The sequence below is a fragment of the Squalius cephalus genome, assembly GCF_949319135.1.
Source record: "Squalius cephalus genome assembly, chromosome: 1".
Classification (NCBI taxonomy): Eukaryota; Metazoa; Chordata; class Actinopteri; order Cypriniformes; family Leuciscidae; genus Squalius; species Squalius cephalus.
The window spans coordinates 24,720,023-24,744,133 of NC_137122.1; the positions used below are offsets into that span (position 1 = coordinate 24,720,023).

General features: G+C 35.4%; 1 protein-coding gene across 2 annotated transcripts in view; it reads right to left on the bottom strand.

Moving 5' to 3' along the window:
* Positions 1-24,111, bottom strand: part of LOC307157350 (shisa family member 6) — a 91,667-nt gene that overhangs the window by 55,937 nt on the left and 11,619 nt on the right. For both annotated transcript variants that reach the window (XM_079869238.1, XM_079869237.1), the window contains exons 3-5: positions 15,063-15,211; positions 6,481-6,573; positions 1,441-1,506 (exon numbers count right to left, since the gene is read on the bottom strand). In XM_079869238.1, coding sequence (XP_079725364.1) covers positions 1,441-1,506; positions 6,481-6,573; positions 15,063-15,211 — 308 coding nt within the window. The remainder of the gene's footprint in view (positions 1-1,440; positions 1,507-6,480; positions 6,574-15,062; positions 15,212-24,111) is intronic.

The following is a 24,111-nucleotide window of genomic DNA, read 5'->3' on the forward strand; positions in this document are numbered from 1 at the left end:
GGTCAGAAAAAAAGATAAAATAATTATAATAATTATAATGGCAAAAACTAAACAAAACAAAATTGAAAACAGAAAATGTAAAAATATAAACAAAAACCAACCTAAAACATTGATGAAAAAAAAAAATGATACTACATGAACAGGGGTGCATGAATGCATGTATGCATAAACTACATGAGAGCATTGTGTAAAAACAAAATTGCATTCAGTTCCCCCAACAACAGTTTGCAGCACAAACGATACTTCTGGGTTTGTTAAATCACTAACTCTGAATATGAGCAATAGTAACAGCAATGCTTGCTAGTGCAAACAGCACTAATTATGTTTGTTGAGAGTTCACAGTATAATTAAAGCTGTAATTATTGCAGGTCAGCTGAATAATCCCAGGGTTTAAACAAAGAGGGATTTAAGCTGGTTTAGAGCCAAACGTTTTTGTTGAATTATATGGCACAGTGGTTAAAAGGATCACCATGGTAACAGCGAGGAGAAATCCGCAACAACAGTCATTAATAACCTAGAGATACTGTACTGGGAAAAAGGCTAGAAATGAACCAACACTAAACTTGCTCCTGGTACGGGAGGTGAAATTAATCAAAAAGTTAATTTACGTGAAGCACAAGGGAGCAAATTAAAGCAGAACCGCTGCACATAAATGCCGTTTACCCAACAAACACCTACATTAAACTATGAAACTATACATATATGTCACATTCTGTATATGTCAAAACACCCTCACATACAGACGCAAAAACACACAACCCAACATTCAGTTGAGCAAGATTCAGATCTTTCCTCGAACTGACATTCGACAGAACATATCATTCCGTCTTCTAGACTGACCACTGCAAAAAAATCTTAAATATAGCAAAAATCTCTTAAAATCGAGCAAAACAATCTTGTTAGTGCATGGTAAAAATGACTAAAACTAGCATAAATATTTAGCCACTAAAAATATTAATGGTCTAAAAACTAGCGGGAAAACGCTTAAAATTCTAATACCCTTCAAAAGATTGTGGTCAGAAAGATTTTTAAAAATATTTTCATAAAGGATGCATTCAATTGATCAAAAGTGACAGTATTTATAATATCACAAAATATTTCAAATTTAAATCAATGCTGCTCTTTTGAACTTGAATCCCGAAAAAAAAAAGAATACAGCATAAGACATTCTACACTTGGATTTGTAAAGATACACTAAAATTACTTAATATTCAATGTTTCTAATACAATTAACTTGCATAATGGTGCACGATATTAGGAAATTTTTGCTATAAGTTTTCCTCTTCTCAAGAGGGGCATTTAGCGCACAGTTGTTTCATAAGTGTGGCTTCCGACAGATTGCAGAACATCCCAACATCAGTCAGGACTCAGGACACAAAGCTCATCCGTGAGGAACGCGTGTGTTGTGTTTTAAGTGCATGAATGAAGCACGATACATACTGTAGGACAGAGGAACATCCAGCTCGCCCTGCCACGACTGCCCGAGATCGTCAACAGAGTGCTGCGCTGCAGAAACACAAACACACACACACACACACACATCAACATATTTCACGCACAAACACTTGGACTTCACGCTCTGTAAACATGAAATGCTCCTTAATATCAATATAAACACTTTCAAGCATCGAAAAATGTGCTTAATTGACATCGACCAGAGTTGTTATTGTAAACACTAAAACTAAAAACAACAACATTGTTGTTACTTGAAATAAAGCTTTAATATCAATAATTAAAAAATATCTAAACCTTGAAACTAAAACTTAAATGAAAATTAGAAATGTTCCTATGGCAACTAACTGAAATAAGTTTAAGTTGATGTAAAATGTTGTAAAACTAAGGGTCTGTTTACAATAAAAAACTTGTTGAAAACTTTTTGAAAATGATACCGTTTTTTTTTATTTTACAAAAATGCGATTTTGTGATAACGGTGATGTCATGCGCATGCATGTTGCGTGTTCAGTCTATAGGCGCAGTGTGTTTCGTTACAAAGTGGCATCGCCATCTACTGGCCTGACAGCAGAATGCAGCGTTTTTAATCGTCTCGCAGATCCGTGTGAACGAGGATCGTTTTGACAACATTATTTTCCATAGTACATGGTGTAAATGTACTGTACCCTCAAACTGAAATAAACACTAAATAACACTTTACATTGAGGTTTCATTTCATTTTAACTTGTTTAAAATTGTTTGTTTAACATGAACTAACAATGAAAAATATTTCTGAAGTATTTATTAATCATTGTTAATGTTAATGTCGACATTTACTACTACATCATTAATATCAAAAGTTGTATCTGTTAATATCATTTAATGAACTAACATGAACAAACAAAGAATGACTGTATTTTTATTAACTAACATTAACAAAGATTAATAAAAACTGTAACAAATGTTTTGCTCATTGTTAGTTATGCTATAACTAATGCAAGCCAATGGAATCTTATTGTAAAGTGTTAGTAAAAATTAATATTAGATAAAAAAATTAAATAAATAAAAATCTATAACCTAAATTTAAGCGAAAATGAGAAATATTTATTGGCAGCTAACTTAGTTTAAGCTTCAGTACAAAAATTACTAAAACTAAAATAAAAATTTAAGTTAAATATAAATATTAGCTAGAAAAAAGTGACAACTAAACAAAAAATATTAGTGACAAATGCATATGAAAATGTAAAAAAAAAAAAAGTAAAAAATAAAAGCTAATTCTAAATATTAATAATATAATCGTGTATAAATCATACTAAAATAATACTTTCATCAACAAGATGTAGTGATAAAGATATTTATATACCCATTTACTTTTGTAATGCAAAATGAAAATAAATAGATATTTGGTGACCAGATAACATATATTAAAAAAATATCCATCTAAAAAGTAAAGCAGTTTCAAGTACATATAAAATAAATTACTAAAACTTAAATAAAAAATAAAGATAAACAGTTTTTTTTTTAAAATAAAAACCAATAAAGTAACGCAATTACTGAAACTATGATTAAAATGCAAACCAAAAGTATTAAAATAAAATCAAATTCAAAATATTATGAATTACTACAAAGCATACAAATAAAATAACACTGCTAAAAGACTGTTTAAATTGCCTTTAAAGTCCATTTATGTTCGAGATTGTGCAGCATTCACTCACAAAAATAAATGTTTTATATATTTACGGTTGGATATTTACAAAATATCTTCATGGAACATGATCTTTACTTAATATCCTAATGATTTTTGGCATAAAAGAAAAATCGATAATTATGTACATACAATGTATTGTTGGCTATTGCCACAAATATACCCGTGCGACTTATGACTGGTCTTGTGGTCCCGAGGTGGTCACATATTTAAATGAAAGCCAAACGTGTGCACAATTAACGTCCACAGATGAATCCTTCACAATACGGTGCGTTAAGTAAGTAAAGAGGCTGAAAGTCAGATTTGATGTTGCCTCTATCAGGCCGAGCTGAAACGAGTCGTGAGTTTGAGGAGCAGAACGAGCGGGCAGCTTCGCTCCTTCGCCTCCGGAGAGAATCTAGAAACAAATTCAATCAGGTGGAATTAAACAGGGTGAAGATTAAGGCCAATTTGCATGAACCGCAGGGGCTTCTGATAGAAGTTGAATAAGCAAAAAAAAAAAAAAATACTTAAGCAACTTATTAAACTCTTTCACCTTGAGGAAGTGTAGGGGTATTAACTTTATCCTCTTTTACAGTCACGTCTGAATCACACGCCGAAAAATCTGCCTATAGTGACGCACAATCAGCTCAATCAAAAGATGATTCAACCAACTGACATTCTTCACTCGCCAAGGAAACCAAGGTGCTAATTTTTGTGTCAAAATAATAACGGCAATCATTCCGTGTGATGTGTGATGTCATAGGTGAGAACGATGATGTCACGGATGTTCCTCAGACGGCTATGAATGTAAATGTTACTGGTTGTGTGTGTGTGTAAGCCGGTCGATTATGTTGTTTAACAATCGCGTGATTATGTGGGCCGCGGTGATTCACTCAGGAGAGACAATGAGGAGCGCAGACGCTTGGCAGAACTTTTCTTTCCCACAAGGTTCCTCATCTGTTCATTAGTTTCAGGAAACGTCATTATTACACTGTCAACAGCTCAATCTCCCCTTAGGACATGCACTACACAAATGAAAAACAACTAGACGTTCGGGGGCTTTTATTTGGCCTTGTACTTTTTTTTTTTTTTTTTTTTTTTTTGTCAATTGAGTTGAGTAATTGAAAGATTGGAAGATCAGTAATATTAATATGAATAGTTTTAACATGTATTTAAGCATTAACTATTGTTTTTTAAATGGCATTGAAAGTGTCGTTAATGTAAATAGATTATAAAACTTGTATTTACTTGTATTTATAAAATGTATTTGATACTTCAAATAAAGCTGAAATAAAAGGCTAAATAGGTTGAAATAAAATAAACCTTAAAACCACAAATAAAAAAAATAAAATGAAAAAATTAAATGATCCTTAGCAACTAGGTACATTTATACAATAAACATTAACTGAAAATATAAAATATAAAAACTAAACTTCTTTTATTTCAGCTTATTATTTTAATTGATCTAAAACTAAGAATTTAATACAAATTCATGAAAACAATATAGACATAAAAAAGGGAGAAAAAACTAGGTAAAATGTCAAGAATACACCACAAAATTACAAAAAAATAAATAAAATTGAAATGAAAATGGAAAATATGAAAATAAAAACTATGATGGTATCTCAACGATATAAAATACCACTGGTTGAAGTACTAAAATTACTAAAACTGAAATAAAATAAACAAATAATAAAAATAAATAAAATAAAACAAAATAAAACAAAATAAAATAAAATAAAATAAAATAAAATAAAATAAAATAAAATAAAATAAAATAAAATAAAATAAAATAAAAAATATAGCTAAATAGGAATGCTGTAAAAAATAGAAGCAACAAAAGCACATTTTCTTTTTTTAAAACAGACTAAAACGATAAAAAATAATTTTGTGGTGAAGTAAATGCTACAGAAAAACACTATGTAATTTACATGAAAAAGTTAGTTTAGGCAAGAATAAAAAAAACGAATTAAATTCTATATTAGTACTCAATTCAAGCGTGTAGAATTGAAAGCGTAAATATCAATGTTAAATATCAATAAAAAATTAAAGCTGCAAGCAGCGATGAAAAGGGCCCTCGCACCCCTGCCACCGCCACCCGGCGCCTTTAGGAAATGCCTTAAGATTACACTCACCAAATTTGAAGAGGATCAGATCAAAACTGTAGGAGGAGTATGTTAAAGTACAACATCAGGAAATTACGGAAAATGTCCAAAATCTAGGAGGAAGTTCAAAATAGCTCACTTCCTGTTGTGTTTAGGGCTATGCTCCAAGAGACTTTTCTGTAGGTATTGGGTCATTACATGCATGTACCAAATTTCATACCTGTACGTGAAACCAGGAGCCGGGGCAAAATGTGGGGGCAATAATTTACCGAATTTGCCCCCCCCCAATTCTGAAAACCATATCACACGTAAATTTTCACCACTTCTGAGGCGTGTGCAAAGTTTCATGATTTTTCGAGCATGTTTAGGCCCTCTAAAAAGCGATTCACTTTGGAGAAGAAGAAGAAGAAGAAGAAGAATAAACGGAGCAAAAACAATAGGGTCCTCTCACCATCGGTGCTCGGGCCCTAATAAGTAAAATTACTCAACTTTTCTGATACTGGTGTTCCCATCATGCACTGGACCTTGAATAATTAATTAGGTTGATTTTTCACTGTATTTACATTGTTTTATCATTGCTTTTGTTGTTAGGATTAGTAACTTGCCATTTTGTGACATTTGGAGTTAATTTTCTACTCAAAATGACACATTCAAACACAAAAACGATCCATCAAATGTTACCGTCATTGTGTATTGTCTACCAAGTATTGAGGTCTCTAGATATGGTGTCTCACACATATCTATTGTGCTAATTACTTAGATGTTTCCAAGCGAAGCATATACTTTAAAAGTGTGGTTTAATTCAATGTTATATTGTTTGAGTGAAATGTATTGCAAAGGAAACTTTAATTAAATAGATATTACTCAACCTTTCAATAGCCAAGTTAAAATTACTTATTTTCTTTGTTACTTTCACTTAACTTAGTTAAGCAGAGTTTACTTAATTCCATATGTGAAATTTACTTTAAAAATATTCGTGCAAAAACTTGCCAAAGAAAAATTAAGTAAATTTGACTTATTGTTTTTTTCAGTGTATACAAATAAAAGCTAATTCTATATAAATATTCTAGTAGTGTATAAATAATATTAAAATAACGCTGTTGTCAGTAGGATGCGGTACAGACACAGTGGCATTTAAAAAGTGTCGGAATTTCACTGCATTTGATACAAAATGCAACCCTGAGCTCAAATGATGCTCAAGCTTAACTTATTCTGTTAACAAGGTGTCGCTCATCAAATCACGATCTGTGTGGTTACCTTTCAGGTGACTCCTGCCGATTGTCACGAAGCCAGAGGAGATGTAGTTGTGCATGTCTTGACCACTGCGGAAGTTTTCTTTCCCATAATGCCCTGCAAAGACAGAAACGCAGCAAGTGTTATAAAATGAAAACATATCGCACAAATAAAGCACAGTAGTTAAAAACAATCATGGCATGTCCCTGAAAAAGCTTGTGTTTTATTAAAACCACGCAGAAGTGATTCGACTTCCATTTGAATGAATCATCCGGCCCGACTGCGACAGACATTATGCTGACGTCTGTTCGACTGAAGAATGCCTTTATTCAGGGTTTAGACAAGACACCATGGTGAAAAGGGCAAAATCAACTAACTAAAAAATGATTTACTAATAGATATCACCATAAATTCTCAAGTTGGTTAATCACAGGACATTAAGACTTTCTATTGCTTTGTATCATGTTCATGTTTTCTAAAATGCTGCTGAAGTGGAGAAAAAAACTTTATGTATTGTGTTTGAAATCTATAGATGCAATATATTAAACACTTAAATGTGTATTTTTGATTAATCTAAAAGAAGACATGTTATACAAGCAAAATAGATCAAAATATCAAAATTGACCAGTGCATGAAAAAATGATTTTCTCCGTATTCTCAAAGAGGGGAAAAAAACACCTCACTTTTATTCAGAGACCCAAACTGAGAAAAAATATGAAATATAGTGCAGATGCTGATATTATATGGCCAAAAATAAGATGAAATTCTGATGCTTTTAATGTAAATCAAAGAGATCTTTAGCAAATACTTACATGAAATGTATATAAATATCAGTCGTCACTCTGTATCTACCAATAGCATATCTTAGTAAGATGATATTTAAGGTTTTATGATCAAAGCTCTGTAGTTTTAAAACGTATAATGCAATGCAATACAATGATTATTGAAAGAAGAAAGCATGATCATATTTAATACATCTGAACATCAAAGTCAAGACAAGGTGCTTCATTAAGCATTAATGGGGTGTGTGTGTGTGTGTGTGTGTGTGTGTGTGTGTGTGTGTGTGTGTGTGTGTGTGTGTGTGTGTGTGTGTGTGTGGCAGGGCAGAGGTTCTGCACAGGGACTCGACACTAATACACACACACTCTCAGCTCGTCTTCAGCCCCGCGGGGTTAGAGGACACTGGCTGAGATGGGAATCTTCACCGTCTTGCACTGGCAGGTGAATCCTCCATCTAATTGCACAGTTATTGACGTCTCTGACCAGGACACTGATCCGAGGTCACGAGATGGGAGAGTTGAGAGCTTTATCTGTGTCATTGCTCAGCTCTACAGAAAGCCAAGGCAAGACAAGTCATCTAATATAGATCATTTTTCAATCTTTTTTACAGCTGAAGTGTTTAGAACATAAAGCCTCCTGTATCATATTTGATACGCACATTTCTTAGGCCTCTATATGATCAACATGATCAAAGCTTTGCTGAAAAACCTGTTGAACACAATCTACACACCTTCCGTCTGATTGATAGTTTTTTTAGCAAGTAAAATACCTTTTAGTATAATTGAAAAAACGTCCTCCTTCTGCTCGTGGTTTACGTTTTTTTTTTTTTTTTTTTTTTTTTGCTGTGTAATCTTTACTGATTTTTAGATAGTAAATGTAAGAGTAACTTTTATATTGTTAATAATATTTCAAGATGAACACTTACTGGACTGAAGTTTACTTAAATATCCAATCAATCATTTTTTGGAAAAATCATGTTCAGATATGAGTATCAAATATGATCTTCAGGTTTTTGAGGAAGGTTGATTTGTTAATCTCGCAATCATATCATTGTATTACATTATATGTTTTGAAACTACAGAGCTTTGATCATAAACTAAACATTTAAATCTTACTAAGACATATTACAGCCAGATATATAGTGACGACTGATATTTATATGCATTTTATGTACAGTAAGTTTTATATTATCTGTTATAAAGATCTCATTGATTTACATTAAAAGCTATCAGAATTTCATCATATAAATATTGCAAAAATATGCAATTTGATGCAGATGTTGATATTCTTCCTCCTCAAGTATGAGCTCCATATTCTCACTATATCACACTAAATGAGCCATAAAAGAATGATAAATATGTATGCAAATATTTTGTCTAAAGGTTCAATAAACTGTTCTATCTAAAAAAAAATTAAAAAAATTCTGACTAAAAATATGTCAGGGATGACAGGGTTAATATTTATCAGACTTCTCAATGCTAGTGAAAAGCACTTTTCAAGTCACTCATTATGTTTTTTTTTTTTTTTTCTCAATTCAAGGGAAAACCTGAAGAGAGATGCACACGTTATTGCTCCATAAATCAATTGGGTGCTGTGTAATTGTGTTGAGATATTTCTCTGTGAAGTTTATAGCGCTGAAAGTTCAGGGTTCTGAGGCGGAACAGAGATTACGGTCAATACTAACAGCAACCGAGAGACGGAAAAAACATTTTCAGGCAGTCTCTCATTTTGAGCCCTATATTTCCATTTTGTGTTATTTCTGGCACACAAAAAACATGCAAAGCTTTGTAAAAAAATAGCCACAATATGCTTCACGAAACATCAGCTCCTTTTTTTTCAGTATTTCAATAATGCCCTTTTTTTTTGTCTCCAAAAAATATCCCTACCAGAAGTAAAAAAACTATACTGTACATTTACAATCAGACAAGCATATTGACAACTCTGTAAAACTTTACTACTAGGTCTCATTTGTTAATATTAGTTTATGTATTGACTTATATGAAGTAACAATGAGCAATTTATCACAGCATTTATTAACCTTTGTTAATGTTACTTATTAAAATGTGTTCATGTTAGTTCAGAGTGCATTAACTAATGGTAACAGATACAACTTTTGATTTCAAAGTGCCCCATTATGCTTTTTCGAATATATTTTGCGTAGACCAATCACAACAGACTGGGCCATCTGACCAATCAGAGCAGAGTAGACCAATCACAACAGACTGAGCCATCTGACCAATCAGAGCAGAGTAGACCAATCACAACAGACTGAGCCATCTGACCAATCAGAGCAGAGTAGACCAATCACAACAGACTGGGTCATCTGACCAATCAGATCAGAGTAGACCAATCACAACAGACTGAGCCATCTGACCAATCAGAGCAGAGTAGACCAATCACAACAGACTGGGCCATCTGACCAATCAGAGCAGAGTAGACCAATCACAACAGACTGGGCCATCTGACCAATTAGAGCAGAGTAGACCAATCACAACTGACTGGACCATCTGACCAATCAGAGAAGAGTAGACCAATCACAACAGACTGGACCATCTGACCAATCAGAGCAGAGTAGACCAATCACAACAGACTGGACCATCTGACCAATCAGAGATGAGTAGACCAATCACAACAGACTGAGCCATCTGACCAATCAGAGCAGAGTAGACCAATCACAACAGACTGGACCATCTGAAAGGAGGGGTTTAGAGAGACTGAATCTTCAAACAAACAAACAGTTTTCAGACTGAAATTAGGTGATGTGCAATGTAGGTTACATTATGAAGAAATTAATGTGACGTTTGATGCATATAAACCTATTGTAGGAGACCTCCAGAACAAAACTGTGAACCTTTAAAATAGCATAATAGGGGCACTTAAAAATGTATTTGTAAATTAAATTATCATTAAGATGAATTGATACTGTAGAAGCATTGTTCATGTTAACTAATGTAGTTAACTAATGTTAGCAAATGAAACCTTATTGTAAAGTTGTGTAAATCTCAGATCTTTTGACTTTTGTTCAAGCATACTAGATTTTTCAATCAGATATAAGGAATCACAGGCCAATGCCTCAAGTAGCCTAACCAGTGCACAATTAAAATACCCAGTGTCCATTTCTACACGAAATCAAAGACACGGGTGTCGAGATGACCCGGGAACAGACAAGAGATCAGATCGCATTAAGGAAACCATAATGAGAATGGCAGATGCGACCATTTGCCATCTTCATTAGGCTCTCTCTCTCTTCATGTTTTCCTCACAGAGGCCGATCTGTCCATCACTGTGATTTTGGTACATTGCTGCATGATGAAAGTTAATATTTAATGTTTGTCTTTTATTAAAACAAGACCTCATTGAACCATTTTTTTCTCATCAAACCGAGTAAAACTGAGGCAACACGCATGCTAATGTGTTTCATCTGATAGATCTGCTTCATTTTGGCACATCAGCATCAAATCCTCATATCCTGGTTACAATAGCCCGAGGCAAGGCAAAATTTTGCTATTTAATTTTCTAATCTGGTGTCCATTTATAATCCCAGCACTAAAAACATCATAATTTAGTATTTCATGACTATTTTCCACCCCTGTGGTTGTTAAAATTAAATAGGCCATTTTTGCTACTGTACCTTTAAGACTTGCAAATGACCTCTATTGTGATTGGCTAACCTCTGCATACTGATTTCTAAATTTTGAGTTGTTCAAAAAGAGAAACACACTATTTTCCATGATAAGAGCCATGAACAAGTCCAAATATCTACAAGTGACTATAATAATCCTGTCAGCTAATTTAACATTGGTTGTAACAACTGCAACCATAAATTAAATTTCATTCAGTGATTCCTGGAATCAAGTCAGTCCCAAAATACCATTTTAAATAAGCATGTAATGCGCTCACAACAGGCATAATTACATGCTATAAATCACTGAATACAAGGTCTCAGACTGTGTCATGCGACGCTCAAAAAAGAGAAAAGACATCTAATATCGCACGTCTTGCCACCAGTTAAAAGCTATTTAAACTCAGCTAGGTTCAGAAAATGCAAAAACTTGGCGTTGCTAATACTATTTTCTCCTAGTTGCACAACATTAACACAATTGCTTTTGGTGTAAATACGTGATTTAATATTGGAACGAATGTCAGTGTAATTCATTCATGAATCCATTAAAGTGTCTGATTAAATTGAATGCATCAATTACAGTTATATACATTATAATGGCAAAACGCTAATGGACAGAGCAGAGTGACGGGAGGAATGGAGGTCACGGAGGTCGAGCGCACGGAGAGATGGACGACCAGAGGATTGAAAGAAAATCTCAGCGTGGGGAATCAATAAGGGAGGCAATGGGATTGAATTTCTTTCAGCCAATTAATCAGGTGAACAAACATTCAAATTTCTTTGGGTTTGAAGGCTTTTTATGAACTTCGTGCCCAATTTAAAGGCATTTAATCAATCAAATCGGACATTTTATAGATCACAAGAGCACTTTGTCACCAGTTCTCAGGGGACGGGAGAAGATCAAACGCAGCAGTGTTCCTCTCATGCAGTCACAAGCTTGTATGTTGTACAGATTGTATACGCCAGAGAAACAAGCGCGTTGCCGTCTTTAGAATCTTGTCTTTGAACTTCTGTTTTTACGATAGCGCTGTATATTTCTATGGCATCGCTGTCGAAGGGTAATTAGCTGGTGAAGTGGATTTACTTATTGTAGAGTTACCGAGAGCTTATCATGAGCACTGTAATGTTTGAAGCGAGTGTCATAACAAATGTCAGCAGACTGGGAAGATTTAGAAACGAGTTTGGTTCATTCATAAATCCATAAGATCTTACCTTTAGAAATGTAGTGTATATCGATCGGGCCAGTGATGCATGAGATAAGATGCATGTGTAAAGGTGTATTGGATCCGTGCAGCTCTTAAAGTGACAGCAGCCTAATATTCCTGCTGTTGTCTGTTCTTATACGTTAATCAAACAAAAGACCAAAAAAATGCTCACTGCTCTTGATTAAACACCTGTAATAAGGTTAATAGTTCTACAGCGAAGACTTTTTTTTTTTTTTTTTTTTACAGTGAAGACATATTTTACATTTGATTACTATTTCTGTATCTGAAAATCTAGTTTAGACCTACATGAAAATCTGAAAAGAACTATTTATTTCATTTGTATGTTTGTTCTGTTGTATTTATTTGTGCTATTGCTCATAAATAGATTTTTTGTTCTTATTTTATTACTTATTACCTGTAATAATATTTAAAATGTATATATATATATATATATAGTCGAACCCATGACCTTGGCGTTGCTAGCGCCAACGCTCTTACTGTTTGAGCTACAGGAAAGTACCAGTGTTTATGTTTTAATACATGTTTCCTTGGGAATACATATAAAATATATACAGATACTGTGCTTGCAGACATTTTACTAATTCAGTATCCATCGTGCATATTCTAACATAACATAAAACATGACTGGGATATGAAAATATGCCTTAACATAGGAACGACCCACATTCAGTCTGATGCAGCACAGCATCTGATATCAAATTCATCAAAGGGTTTGATTATCAGTCATTTATTGCTGCCTTTTTACTGTACTTTATATGAAATGATGGGACAAACTTTATAAATATCATTTTATATGTTTGTATCCCCATGAATGAAGCAGTGAGTGAGTAAACTGTAAACTAGCATCTCACTCAGACAAACAGTAACATTCAGAGCTAAGCCCAACCGCTGACCTCATTCAAACACAGCTGCATTTAGTTTATTCAGTAGCGCTTTGAATATTGATGTACAACAAGGCAAAGCACTGATTAGCTCAAACACAAACGAGACAGTACATCTGCATTAATGCTAAAACTGAACTGGAGTCAGTAAAAGAGCATCAGGAGCGTGTTTCGATGGCTGCTTGACTGCTGCGCTCTGTGTGAATGGGGAATTCATTCAGATTTGATTTCTGATATTAGCTTGGACGGCGTGCCGGCAAACAGCGTGATGCTGAGCTTTTAAATATGAATCAGAAAACACGCTCAAGAAGTGCTGTGGGAGAGAGATGGAGCGAGAAGTTTGGGCCACAGCAGATGTTTCCTCAAACATATCGCCTCAAATAAACTCCTGAGCATATGTACAACACCCACACACAGATGCACACATATAGATTTTATCCAAAGCGATTTACACTGCATTGAAGTTGTACGTTTTATCAGATCATGCATTCCCTGCGAATCGAACCCATGACCATGGTCACAAGTGACAAAGACTCTCAAACATTTTTTGTTAGCCGAAGCCCTTTGACGTAAAATATTTTACACTGAGATTTTGAATTTATATTCAATAATTTAACATTTGCATGTTTATGGTTCTCATATGTCGGTTATTGGTCCACTGACATGCAGAAAAACAAATCAAATATTTAATATTTTTTACTTAGTGTTTTATGTAGTTTTTTATTTTTATTTTTTTATAATTTATTTACAAGACTGCATATTTTAGTGAAATAAAAATGTATTATTTGGTCATAAATTGCTATTTGCAATGCAATATGATCTAATCTCTTAAGAAAACGTCTCATGCTGCTGAAACATCCAGGCCAAAGTTATATTTATATTTTAGAATATTTTTTATAATATATCATTTTATTTTACACAACAAGATACTATTCATTCAATCTGTTCATCATATAAAGCAATCAGACTTGGACTAAACACTCGATCTCTTTATGAACAGACTTTCAATGGAGGGACATAAATCTCTCAGATTTAATTAAAAAGATCTTCATTTGTATTCCAAAGTTGAACGAAAATCTGTTGAGTTTGGAACGACATGATGGCGAAATACCTTTAATATTTAGGGCCCTATCATATACTTAGCGCAATGCAGCGCCAGGCGTGACGCAAGCGCAAGTGTTTTTTGCTAGTTTCAGCCTGACGCAGTTATCATTTTCACGTCCTGCGCCACGATGTTTAAATAGCAAATGCATTTGCGCCTATGGGCAGCTGGTCTGAGAATGAGGTGTGTTCAGGTGCATTGTTGGCATGTTGCTATTTTGAGGCAACTGAAATAGACTGCGCCACTGGCCAACAAAAACCTGGTCTAACATCAATGGCACAATATTTTTGTTATTTAAAGAGTGTGTTAGTAATGTGCGCCTATAGGCGGGTCCACAATGCGCGTACACTTTGTCCTGTAGACGGTCTGTCTGCTAGAAAAGCGTTCAGTTTTTTCACTTGCTAATTCCGCCATGCAAATAGTGAATCCGCCAACTGGCATTTAAAGGGAATGGGAGATGAGACTCTGATTGGTTTATTGCACGTTACACCCAAAACACACCCATTACTCATTAAGAGAATAGGGACAACCCTTTTAGACCATGCGCCGTGCACGCCAACCATTTCTCCCGTCGTTAAACTAGCAAAAGTGGATTCAGACATGCCCTAAGTGCACTTGCGCCCTACGCTTTAGACCATGTGCTTAGATCGTTTAAAATGGGCCCTTAAGCGTTAAAATTTACCACATTACCATTGCAACTTATTTCAAACTTTTGGAATGTTCCAAAAATAATTCCATGTCAAAAAAGAACTCATCCTTTTAAGTACTACATTTATGTGCCATGGCATTTACACGGCAGAAAACACCACTTTAATGGTAACCACCAAAATATTGGTGTTTATAATTTATTGCTGTAGAGCAATACCGTAATACCTACAGCATGTAGGTATAGCAATACCATGCTGTATTAACAATGTAGCAATACCATGCTGTAGGTAATACCATAGTACAGTTTTGTTAGTGAGTAAAAAGAAGACAGAACTGCCAGCACCTACCATGGTTGATTTTGTTGTGTACAGGTGTGTAGTGGTTCTTGGACGTCCGTACAGGCGTGTTCTCTTTGGACGAGGCGTCTATAGCAACGACGTTTTCATGCTCGTATACCGGAACGGACCCCTGCTGTCTCAATATGTCCGCCAGCGCTCTGTGAAAAACACACAAGTCCAAGATCATTTCACTACCCTCCAGAAACAAAACCTGTCCAAATGCGGTTCAGCTTTGAAATAAAAGCTTGTTTAGCATTTCATCCAGTTTAAAGATTCAAACACACACCGGCCCCCATGAGGTTTAGTCAATTGGCCCTGTTTATGCTATTGTTTCTGTTGTTTTTCCTTTCGCGAAGGTTCTTGCCTCTTGGAACTCGCACACACACACACACACACACACACACACACACACAACTTTAATTGCGCTTTGTGTTATAATGAACAGTCGAGGTTTAGTCTCCCAGGTTTTCTAGACCTCAGGCCTGTGAGCTCTACAGCAATAAACACAAGCCATTAATCAATGTTTCTCGGCAATATAGCGTTGGAGCAACACACCCCACCTACACCAGTCTAATGGGATTCAAATTCTATTCATGTTTTTGCTCTTTGGCCCTAAGGACACGGTTTCTGACTCGAGACCCAACCGCCTCATGGATTTTCGACGCAGTTGCAATCCGAGATTCTGGTCGCTGAAGTTAATGGTATTTTCTCACTAATGCAGTTTTCGGAGCGTGTGCAGTTATATGGGCCTTAACTTTTTCACTGCAGACGAACTTTGTAAGTTTGGGATAGTGTTGCCTAGTGGGTAAACATCAAAAATGGTGATTAAAAGGTTGCAGGCTCCTTATTAAATTTTGCACATATTCGGTAGCACTTTATTTCACAGTCCTGTTCCCCGTGTACATAGTATGTCCTTATAGTAATTGTAATAACCCTGAACCTACCCTTAACCCATGTAGTTACCTTATATTACCCAGTACTTTCTTAGGTAAGAACACGTAAGTGCACGTACATGTACTGTAAAATAAAGTGCACCCCATATTCAATCTCGATGTGTGAAGATGCACCAGGTTTGACTTAGATTCTGGTTTTAACTGGTTGCAATGTGCAAAGCGTGAATAAGCACAGGTGTGAATGACAAAAATTATAGCAATTTTTAGGGTAAAATACTGTAAAAATGTGAAAAACTAATAGATCTACTTGGACATTCCATGTAATTTTTCAGTTTTTGGGAGTGAAAAAGAACAGTAATTTTATCATTTACACTGAAACCCCGTGAATTGACACTCCCAGAATTCTATGTGTGACATTCAGGTTTCACAGTTGATGGTTGTTCATTGAAATAACTTTCTTCTTAGTTTTTAATCATCGGTTATACATTATGGTTTTATGCTACATCTTATGTCATTAAATGAATGTAAATAAATAAATGACCAAATACTTAATAAAGAGTTAGATAGTATATTATAATGGTATAGTAACATTATTAAGGTTAATGAAATAAATCTACAGTAAAAATGTACAAGTTTGTAAATAAATATACGTTTGTAAAAAAAAAACAGATTTTAGTAATTCTGTGATTAACATTATTTCCTTAAATGAAATACACATTTTTGGTGTAAATTTAAGTTCATGAATAAAAAAATAAATAAAAGGTTACACTTTATTTTAAGGTGTTTTGTTAAACTGTAACTATACAGTACATTTAAGTACTGAGAAATATTAGGTAACTACATGTTCTTACTATAGGATTAGGGTTTAGTTTAGTTTAGGGTTAGTTGCATGTAATTATGCATAATTTATAGTTATTACTATAGTAACTGCATGTAACATATGTAACAATGACACTGTAAAATTAAGTGTTACCAAAAAGTTTTTGTCATCTTTTGTCTTTTTACTGTAAATTATAGTTCAGTATGTAAAATGTAAGGTTCCTAATGCATTCAGTTCCTGCCATTTTGTAAACGTAAACTTTACTGTTTTTATTTTACAGTGTACGGCAGAGGGTAAATTAATAAAATTTGTGTCTATTCCTCACATACAGCTATCATATGGCTTCAGAAGACTTGGAATATCGTACAAAAGTCATTTCCACTACTTATATGTTTATTAGAACCACAGAGAAAGTGCCAAAAAAAAAAAAAAAGAATATATATATGTATGTATTCTATATACATATCTATATATCTATATATATATATACAGAACCAATAAAAAAGGTTGGATTCGGTCGGACCATCAGTTCTCATGGCCAGCTATCTCAAACGCGGCTATAGATCCAGCAGGCCCGGAGGCCATCTTTCCTCACATGAGAAGCCTGAAATGGCGTCTTAACTGTGTCAATGTCAGCGTATTCGCTCTGCCTCACGGTCCACATCTCTGAGCGCGCGAGAGACAGAGAGAGAGAGAGAGAGAGAGAGAGAGAGAGAGAGAGAGAGAGAGAGAGAGAGAGAGAGAGAGAGAGAGAGAGAGAGAGAGAGAGAGAGAGAGAAAGTGTGACTTTGGAAGGATGTATAATTAGTCTTTCCCTTCCAGGAGAAGGCCTTTTTTAACAGAAGTTGTTCTCACGTGGGGGCGACCTGGTTTCAGTGGCCCAGTTGGCTGTAAGGCTCTGAGCTCAACTCCACCGTTCCACCTTTTTCAGCTCAAACACTGCAGGATTGGTGACACTTTCAGGCCCGCCCGGCCTGGCTACATTAATGCACTTCAGTGGGCTCTTTTACTGTAGTTTTTGCATGTCACTTCCTTTTTAGGTTATTGCTGTACAATCTCTCTAGAACTCCAGAGAGATTGGGTTTTGGAGAGATTGGAGAACTCTAGGGTTCTTGACTCAATTTATGCCAAAAAGGTTCTACTGGAGAAATGTCTTAAATGATTGCATAATACTTTCATGCTTGTTTATTTATTTATTTATTTATTTTTGAGTGATACATTGTTTACGAGCTGCTTAATTCATAAACTGTAATTACAATAAATACAATTTTAATTCATTAAAACTAAATCCATAAAATGATCCCATGATGGAATGGTTCTATATATGATGCGCCTGACAGAACCCATTAAGCTTCGATAGAACCTTTTCTTCTAAGAGCATAAGTTTAAGAGATTTAAAACAGTTTAACATAATCCATGTTTCCATCCACCTTTTATATCGGGTATATTTTTTTCTGATAAGAAGACATGCGCATAAACCATGACTGAAACACGTTTACTGAATAAATCCCTCAATGTGCAGCAGAAAACTAACATGACTTTGCCTCAACAGAGGATGTGATTGGATAACTGGACAAACCAATGGACCAATCACATCGTACAGGATCTCAAATATTGGTTTGGTTGTTCTGAAAATCCTGAACCAAAGAATCATCAGAATGATTTGGTTTAATTCCCTCTCAGAAGTCTCTCACGCGATTGCGTTCCCAAACACCAGACACCCGAACGAGAGAGAACCTTTTATTGTTTTCTGAGACACATTTATGATGTACTGTACAAAAAAAGTATAAAAGTTTTTATAACAGACATGCTGTGGCAATTTCCCAGAAAGTGACTATTTTGTTCTCTTGAACACATGAGATGGAAACACTGCTTTATTCGAAAATGTTGTATGCAATATATTCCAATTTTGCACATAAGATAAATTTGCAACTTTGGATGGAAACATACACCCCTCATCCAAATATCAAAATATAAAAATAAAAAAAGCACTGTGGTTACAGTAACACGCTCACAATGAAAGTGGGCAAAGCAATGAATGCAGAAGTATACAGCTACTAGACTAGTGTGATAGGACCATTCAACAATCTTGTTAAGTGTGTGTTAAGCGTGTTCAGTTTTTCAACTTCATATCATGACCCATGAAAAGCTGGTAAACAGCAGTAAGTTTCACATCTCATGCACAACCTAAAAAAGGGTGATTTTGACGACTTTACAGATAAAAAAATAGATTTTTATCACTAAATAATGAACATTATAAGCTGCACATTTCTGCCTTTAAACCCTTTAAAATTTTATGGCTTTGTTTACATTTTAAGTGCCTTATTGAAACTGTCATTTTTGCCTAAATAAATAAATTACCATATACAAATAAATACTAAATACTAAATCAGTCAATCAAAATTATCTTATGGTAAATCAACATTTTCCAAAAATGTTTTTGCATAAGTATTCTCAATCTTTTAGGGTCAAGTGTGACACACACACACACACAGGATAAATGCATTGCGAGACATGCAGGTGATGCATTGCCACACAAACAACCTTCCATGTTTCGGCAGATCCTCATCAAAAGCCATTCAATTGTCTGGAGTTAATATATGCAAGACGCTGCTAAGGGTAATTTGGGCCCGAGTGCTACCCTGTTTGCTCTAAAGACACATCCAAACACCAGCGTGAGTTAATTACATCCTCACAAAACACCCTGGTGCAGCCTCCGGGGACACACAAGCACCATTTCTGAACAAATCAAGGCCAATTTCCCTCATTCCATCACCTGAATTGGGTTGAATGGTGAAACATATGGGGGCTTTAGAGACTCGATGTTGCTAGAGCGGGAATTAGACACTTTAACTACACACTCACTCAAACGCACTCTCTTACTCATTCAAACTCTGGTAGCATGTTTAAAATGCAAGTATAAGCAGTGATTGAAACTGTGATTCATTAGAGGTCCAAAATGTACTTTGGCCACACTTGCCAATGGAGAGTGAATTGACACAATTACATTTACCTGCATTAATACATTTTGCAGATGCTTTTATTATCTAAAGTTTTAAATGTAAATTCATGTTCCAGTTGCACTTAATGCTAACAAATTTTTCAGGTTAAACAACACTAACCATTACTTATACTATAAAGAAAACAATAACAACAACAACAACAACCAAAATAGTTATATTACAATACAACAATGTAATTAATGTTGTTTAGTCAAACGAAAATGCATCAAGCATCAAGTTAGTATTTTTTGAGCATCTAAAAAAAAAAAAGAACTCAGTAACAGATTCATATAAGATCATATGTCATGTTCATTTTATTTGTTAACTGATGTTCAGCTGTTTTATTAGTCGCCTTATTTTCACAATACGTGTGTCATGATGGTCACAGATATGGAGATGGACTGTATCTTTTATTTCACCAATCTGATTGCTAATTAAAATATCCCTCACAGATCATGTTTTCAAGTCATCTGAAGTTTGAATGTGACTTGGCAAAGCAGTGATATCAAGTTATTTACTTTTTAATTAGTTTTCACAGTAACACCATTATTTATTAATGCATACCGATTTGTTGATGCGGAACGCACCGGAAAACGAGAGGCGGGATTTATCGTGAAATTGTAATAAGCCAATCACAGCACATGTGACTTTTCCCCATTCATTCTTAAAGAGGCCATGTTATATTTGTTTTTGGGCTCTTCTAGAACAGGTTTTCATGCTTCAGTGTTCAAAAAACACATTATTTTCTACATATTCTCCATTGTTGCAGCTCCTCTCTTCCCAGTCTGTCAGTAACGCTCTGTTTAGTTCCTGTTACTATGAAGCTCCTCCTTCTGAAAGAGCAATGTGCTCTGATTGGTCGGCTGGAACAGTGTGCTGTGATTGGTCAACTGCTTTAAATGCTTGTTTTGGAAATGTCCCTCCCCTTACCATAACCTTACTAACTACTAACTAACTCTACTAACTAACTTAACCAGGCCTCGTCCATTTTTTCTGCGTATGCCTTGAGCGGGAATTATTTAAATGAGGAATATTGTGACATGTTTATTCCTGGAAGAAAACTCAAGACAGAAACAGTGACACTGATATAGAGAATAACTCCCGCTGGAGGGACTTTGTAACTTTGCAGAACTTGAGAGAGACTTTGCTTCACTGCAAAAAAATGCTTTTATGATATTTATCAAAAATTGTATTCTTACTTCTTACTTATCTAGTAAATGCTTCTTGATATAATAATTTTTAGATATTTGGTCTGGAAAAAAAGACAAAAATCTTTTTGTTTCATTTTTGTTTCATCTTTTTGTTTAATTCTTTAACCATTGACATCACTGCTGGACAGTGTCACTTTAGAAAAAATAATGAATGATTTATATGCTTTCTAATGGTGTGTTTTGTAACATTTTTGTGCTGTTTATTATTTTTCTCATCCAATTTTTTGAGGAGACAATGCCTCCTCAGAAGAAACAAGCCCTGGCCAAATGGGTCAATCAAAAGACGAGTTTATTTCCACAGCATTCTTTTTAAAGCACTGAAATCAAGAACAACTGTGACAAAGTGGTCTGTCTGGGTAAAAAAGTCCTTCTCTTACGTCAGAGCGAGCTCGGATTGCATCGGAGCGTGTTCCCGAGGAGACTGATCAATAAAAGCACTCGGATCACCCGCGGAGGCTTTCAAAACACGGCCTCTCTGTCTCGCTGAAGGTCACCGGTGAATCTGCATGTGCTGAACACAGCTGCCACCTCTTTTAACCTCTTTTAACCTCTTCCACCTCTCAGCTTCAGCTCACAGAGACCTCGGATGCCATGGGGAGCTGGGAAATTATCCAAAACTCAGCTTTTTTTGCCACTGAGATGCGTGGCTAATCATGTGTTCCACTCAAACTGCTAATGTACGGCTGTCAGGTTATAGAGCATAAAGCTTTATGCCATCAACGTCACTGGTAAACCAGCTCCAGGCAATCTGATTGGCTGGAATAAACACTCCCAGAGTGCTTTTTACCGGATACAATAGGCATGTTTGAGTTTTTCCTATGGTCCGCACTGGCCGAGCCATGACAGTGATGAGGGTTTAAAACACTCTAAGGTCAGAACTGAATCATTATATGCTTACAGAGCTCCGGAAGTCACTTTGCGCTGAGTTCAGAGTGTGAAAACCATCTAAAGTCTTTTCAACAACTGCTAAAGCGGATGGAAAGGATTCACTTCGGCATTAGCTGTCATGTTTCCACAGAGTTCTTTAAAAAAATGATGGTTTGGTCGTCATTTACTCACCTTTCAAAAGCCTTAAAGGATTAGTTCACTTCAGAATTAAAATTTCCTGATAATGAGGAGACACATGGGACCGCCGAGGAAGATGGCAGCATAGTTGTGTCGCTCCGTAGGCCCACCAATATTTTCTATTTATTTGAGAATATTCACATTTTTATCAAAACTAGTGTCCTTGGTAAGACCAAATACTTGGAGAACAAAAAAGTGCTTTAGATCGCAAATGTCGACCTCCACATCTAGTATTTTAAGGAGATAACGACGAGCCGCATGACGACCAGACAGACTTCGCCGGCACACGAGTCGCCATCATCCCGGCCCACAGACCAAGGTACAAAGATGGAAAACGTATTATCCGAAATAAGTAAAATTAACTCTACCTTACCTAAGTGGTAGCGGCGGATGTGTCATCAATAAAAGAGGTTGTTACTGACCTTAAAAATTCAGTGAATGCAATCCAAGAAAGGCTGGACGAAGCGGAGGGCCGCATCTCCAATATGGAAGACGTCACCTCGTAGCTCGTCGGTGACGCCGAGCGATATGATAAACGCCTGGAAGTTATGTGGAACCGAATTGAGGTTGAATACATTTGAATAAATGTGCATCACGGTTTAATATGCCATTCCCCAATAGGGGGCAGTCACTCAACACATTTGATTATGCGCACGATAATGTGCTTATTAATATGTTTTATACATAGGTAGTCAAATCAGGTTTATAACATGGAATATTAACAGATGTGGAAGTCTGATTAAAAGAAAAAAAGGTCCTGTCATATCTCAAACATAAACAAGTGGATGTTGCTTTTGTACAGGAAAGTCATGTAACAGATAATTAAGCGCTCAAATTCAAAAGAGACTGGGTGGGACATGTATTTTATTCATCATTTACAAGCAAACAAAATGGGGTTATGATCCTAATAAATAAGAGGATAGATTTTGTAATGTTAACGGAAACTAAAGACGATGTTGGGAGGTTTATATAGAAACCCTCATTAATGGAGTTAAAGTGATATTATGCAATGTATATGCCCCCAATAAGACAGATCCGGGTTTTATTAATAAAATAAACAAGATTCTTGGTGACAAAGAGGGGCAAATCATTTTGGCTGGGGACTTTAATCAGGTTATGGATGGGGTTCTGGATAAGAGTACAAATCAGGGACCTTCAGTACCAAAGGATAGGGCTGCCCTTCATTTGCTAAGAGATGATTTTGGATTGACTGACACATGGCGTTTGGTAAATCCAACAGAAAGAGAATATACTTTTTTTTCTCATTGCCATAAATCTCACTCTAGGATAGATTTGTTTCTTGCTTTCGAACTCTATCACTGATCAGGTTGTAGATTGTAAAATTGGAGCAATATTATTAGACCATGCGACTGTGGAATTGGGTATAGATCTAAATACAGAAGCTGGTAGAAAGGGAAGATGGCGTTTAAATACTGCATTATTACAAGATGAGGAGTTTAGCACATTATTGGCTGATGATCTGACCTCCTTCTTTGAATTGAATGTAGGAAGCACTGATAAGTTGGCGTATGTATGGGAGACCTCAAAAGCATACTTTAGAGGGAAATTGATTGCACAGGCAGCTAGAAAGAAAAAGGAAGGAAGGAAGAGACTTGGCTAAGAACTTGGAAGCAACAATTTGTACACAGGAGAAGGAGTTGGCTAGACATAACTCTAATGATTTATATCAGGATATTTGTAAATATGAAGTTTTATTTTATGAAGGAGGTGAAAAAGCGGGCAAGCTCCTGTCCAGACAATTAAAACAGCAAAATGCTGCTAACATTTCCCGGCAATTAAGAAAGGAGATACTATGGTATCATTTACAAAAGATATAAACGAGGTTTTTCAGAAGTTCTATAAACATCTATATAAATCTTCAGGTAGTCTGGATGGAGAAAAACTGAAACATTTTTTTCTAACATGGAGTTACCTAAATTAGATGTACTGCAATCCAAGTCTCTAGATCTTCCCATTACACAAGAGGAGGTTAAAGCAGCAATAACCTCTATGAAATCTGGCAAATCACCAGGGGTGGACGGGTTTCCAGCTGAATATTATAGAAAG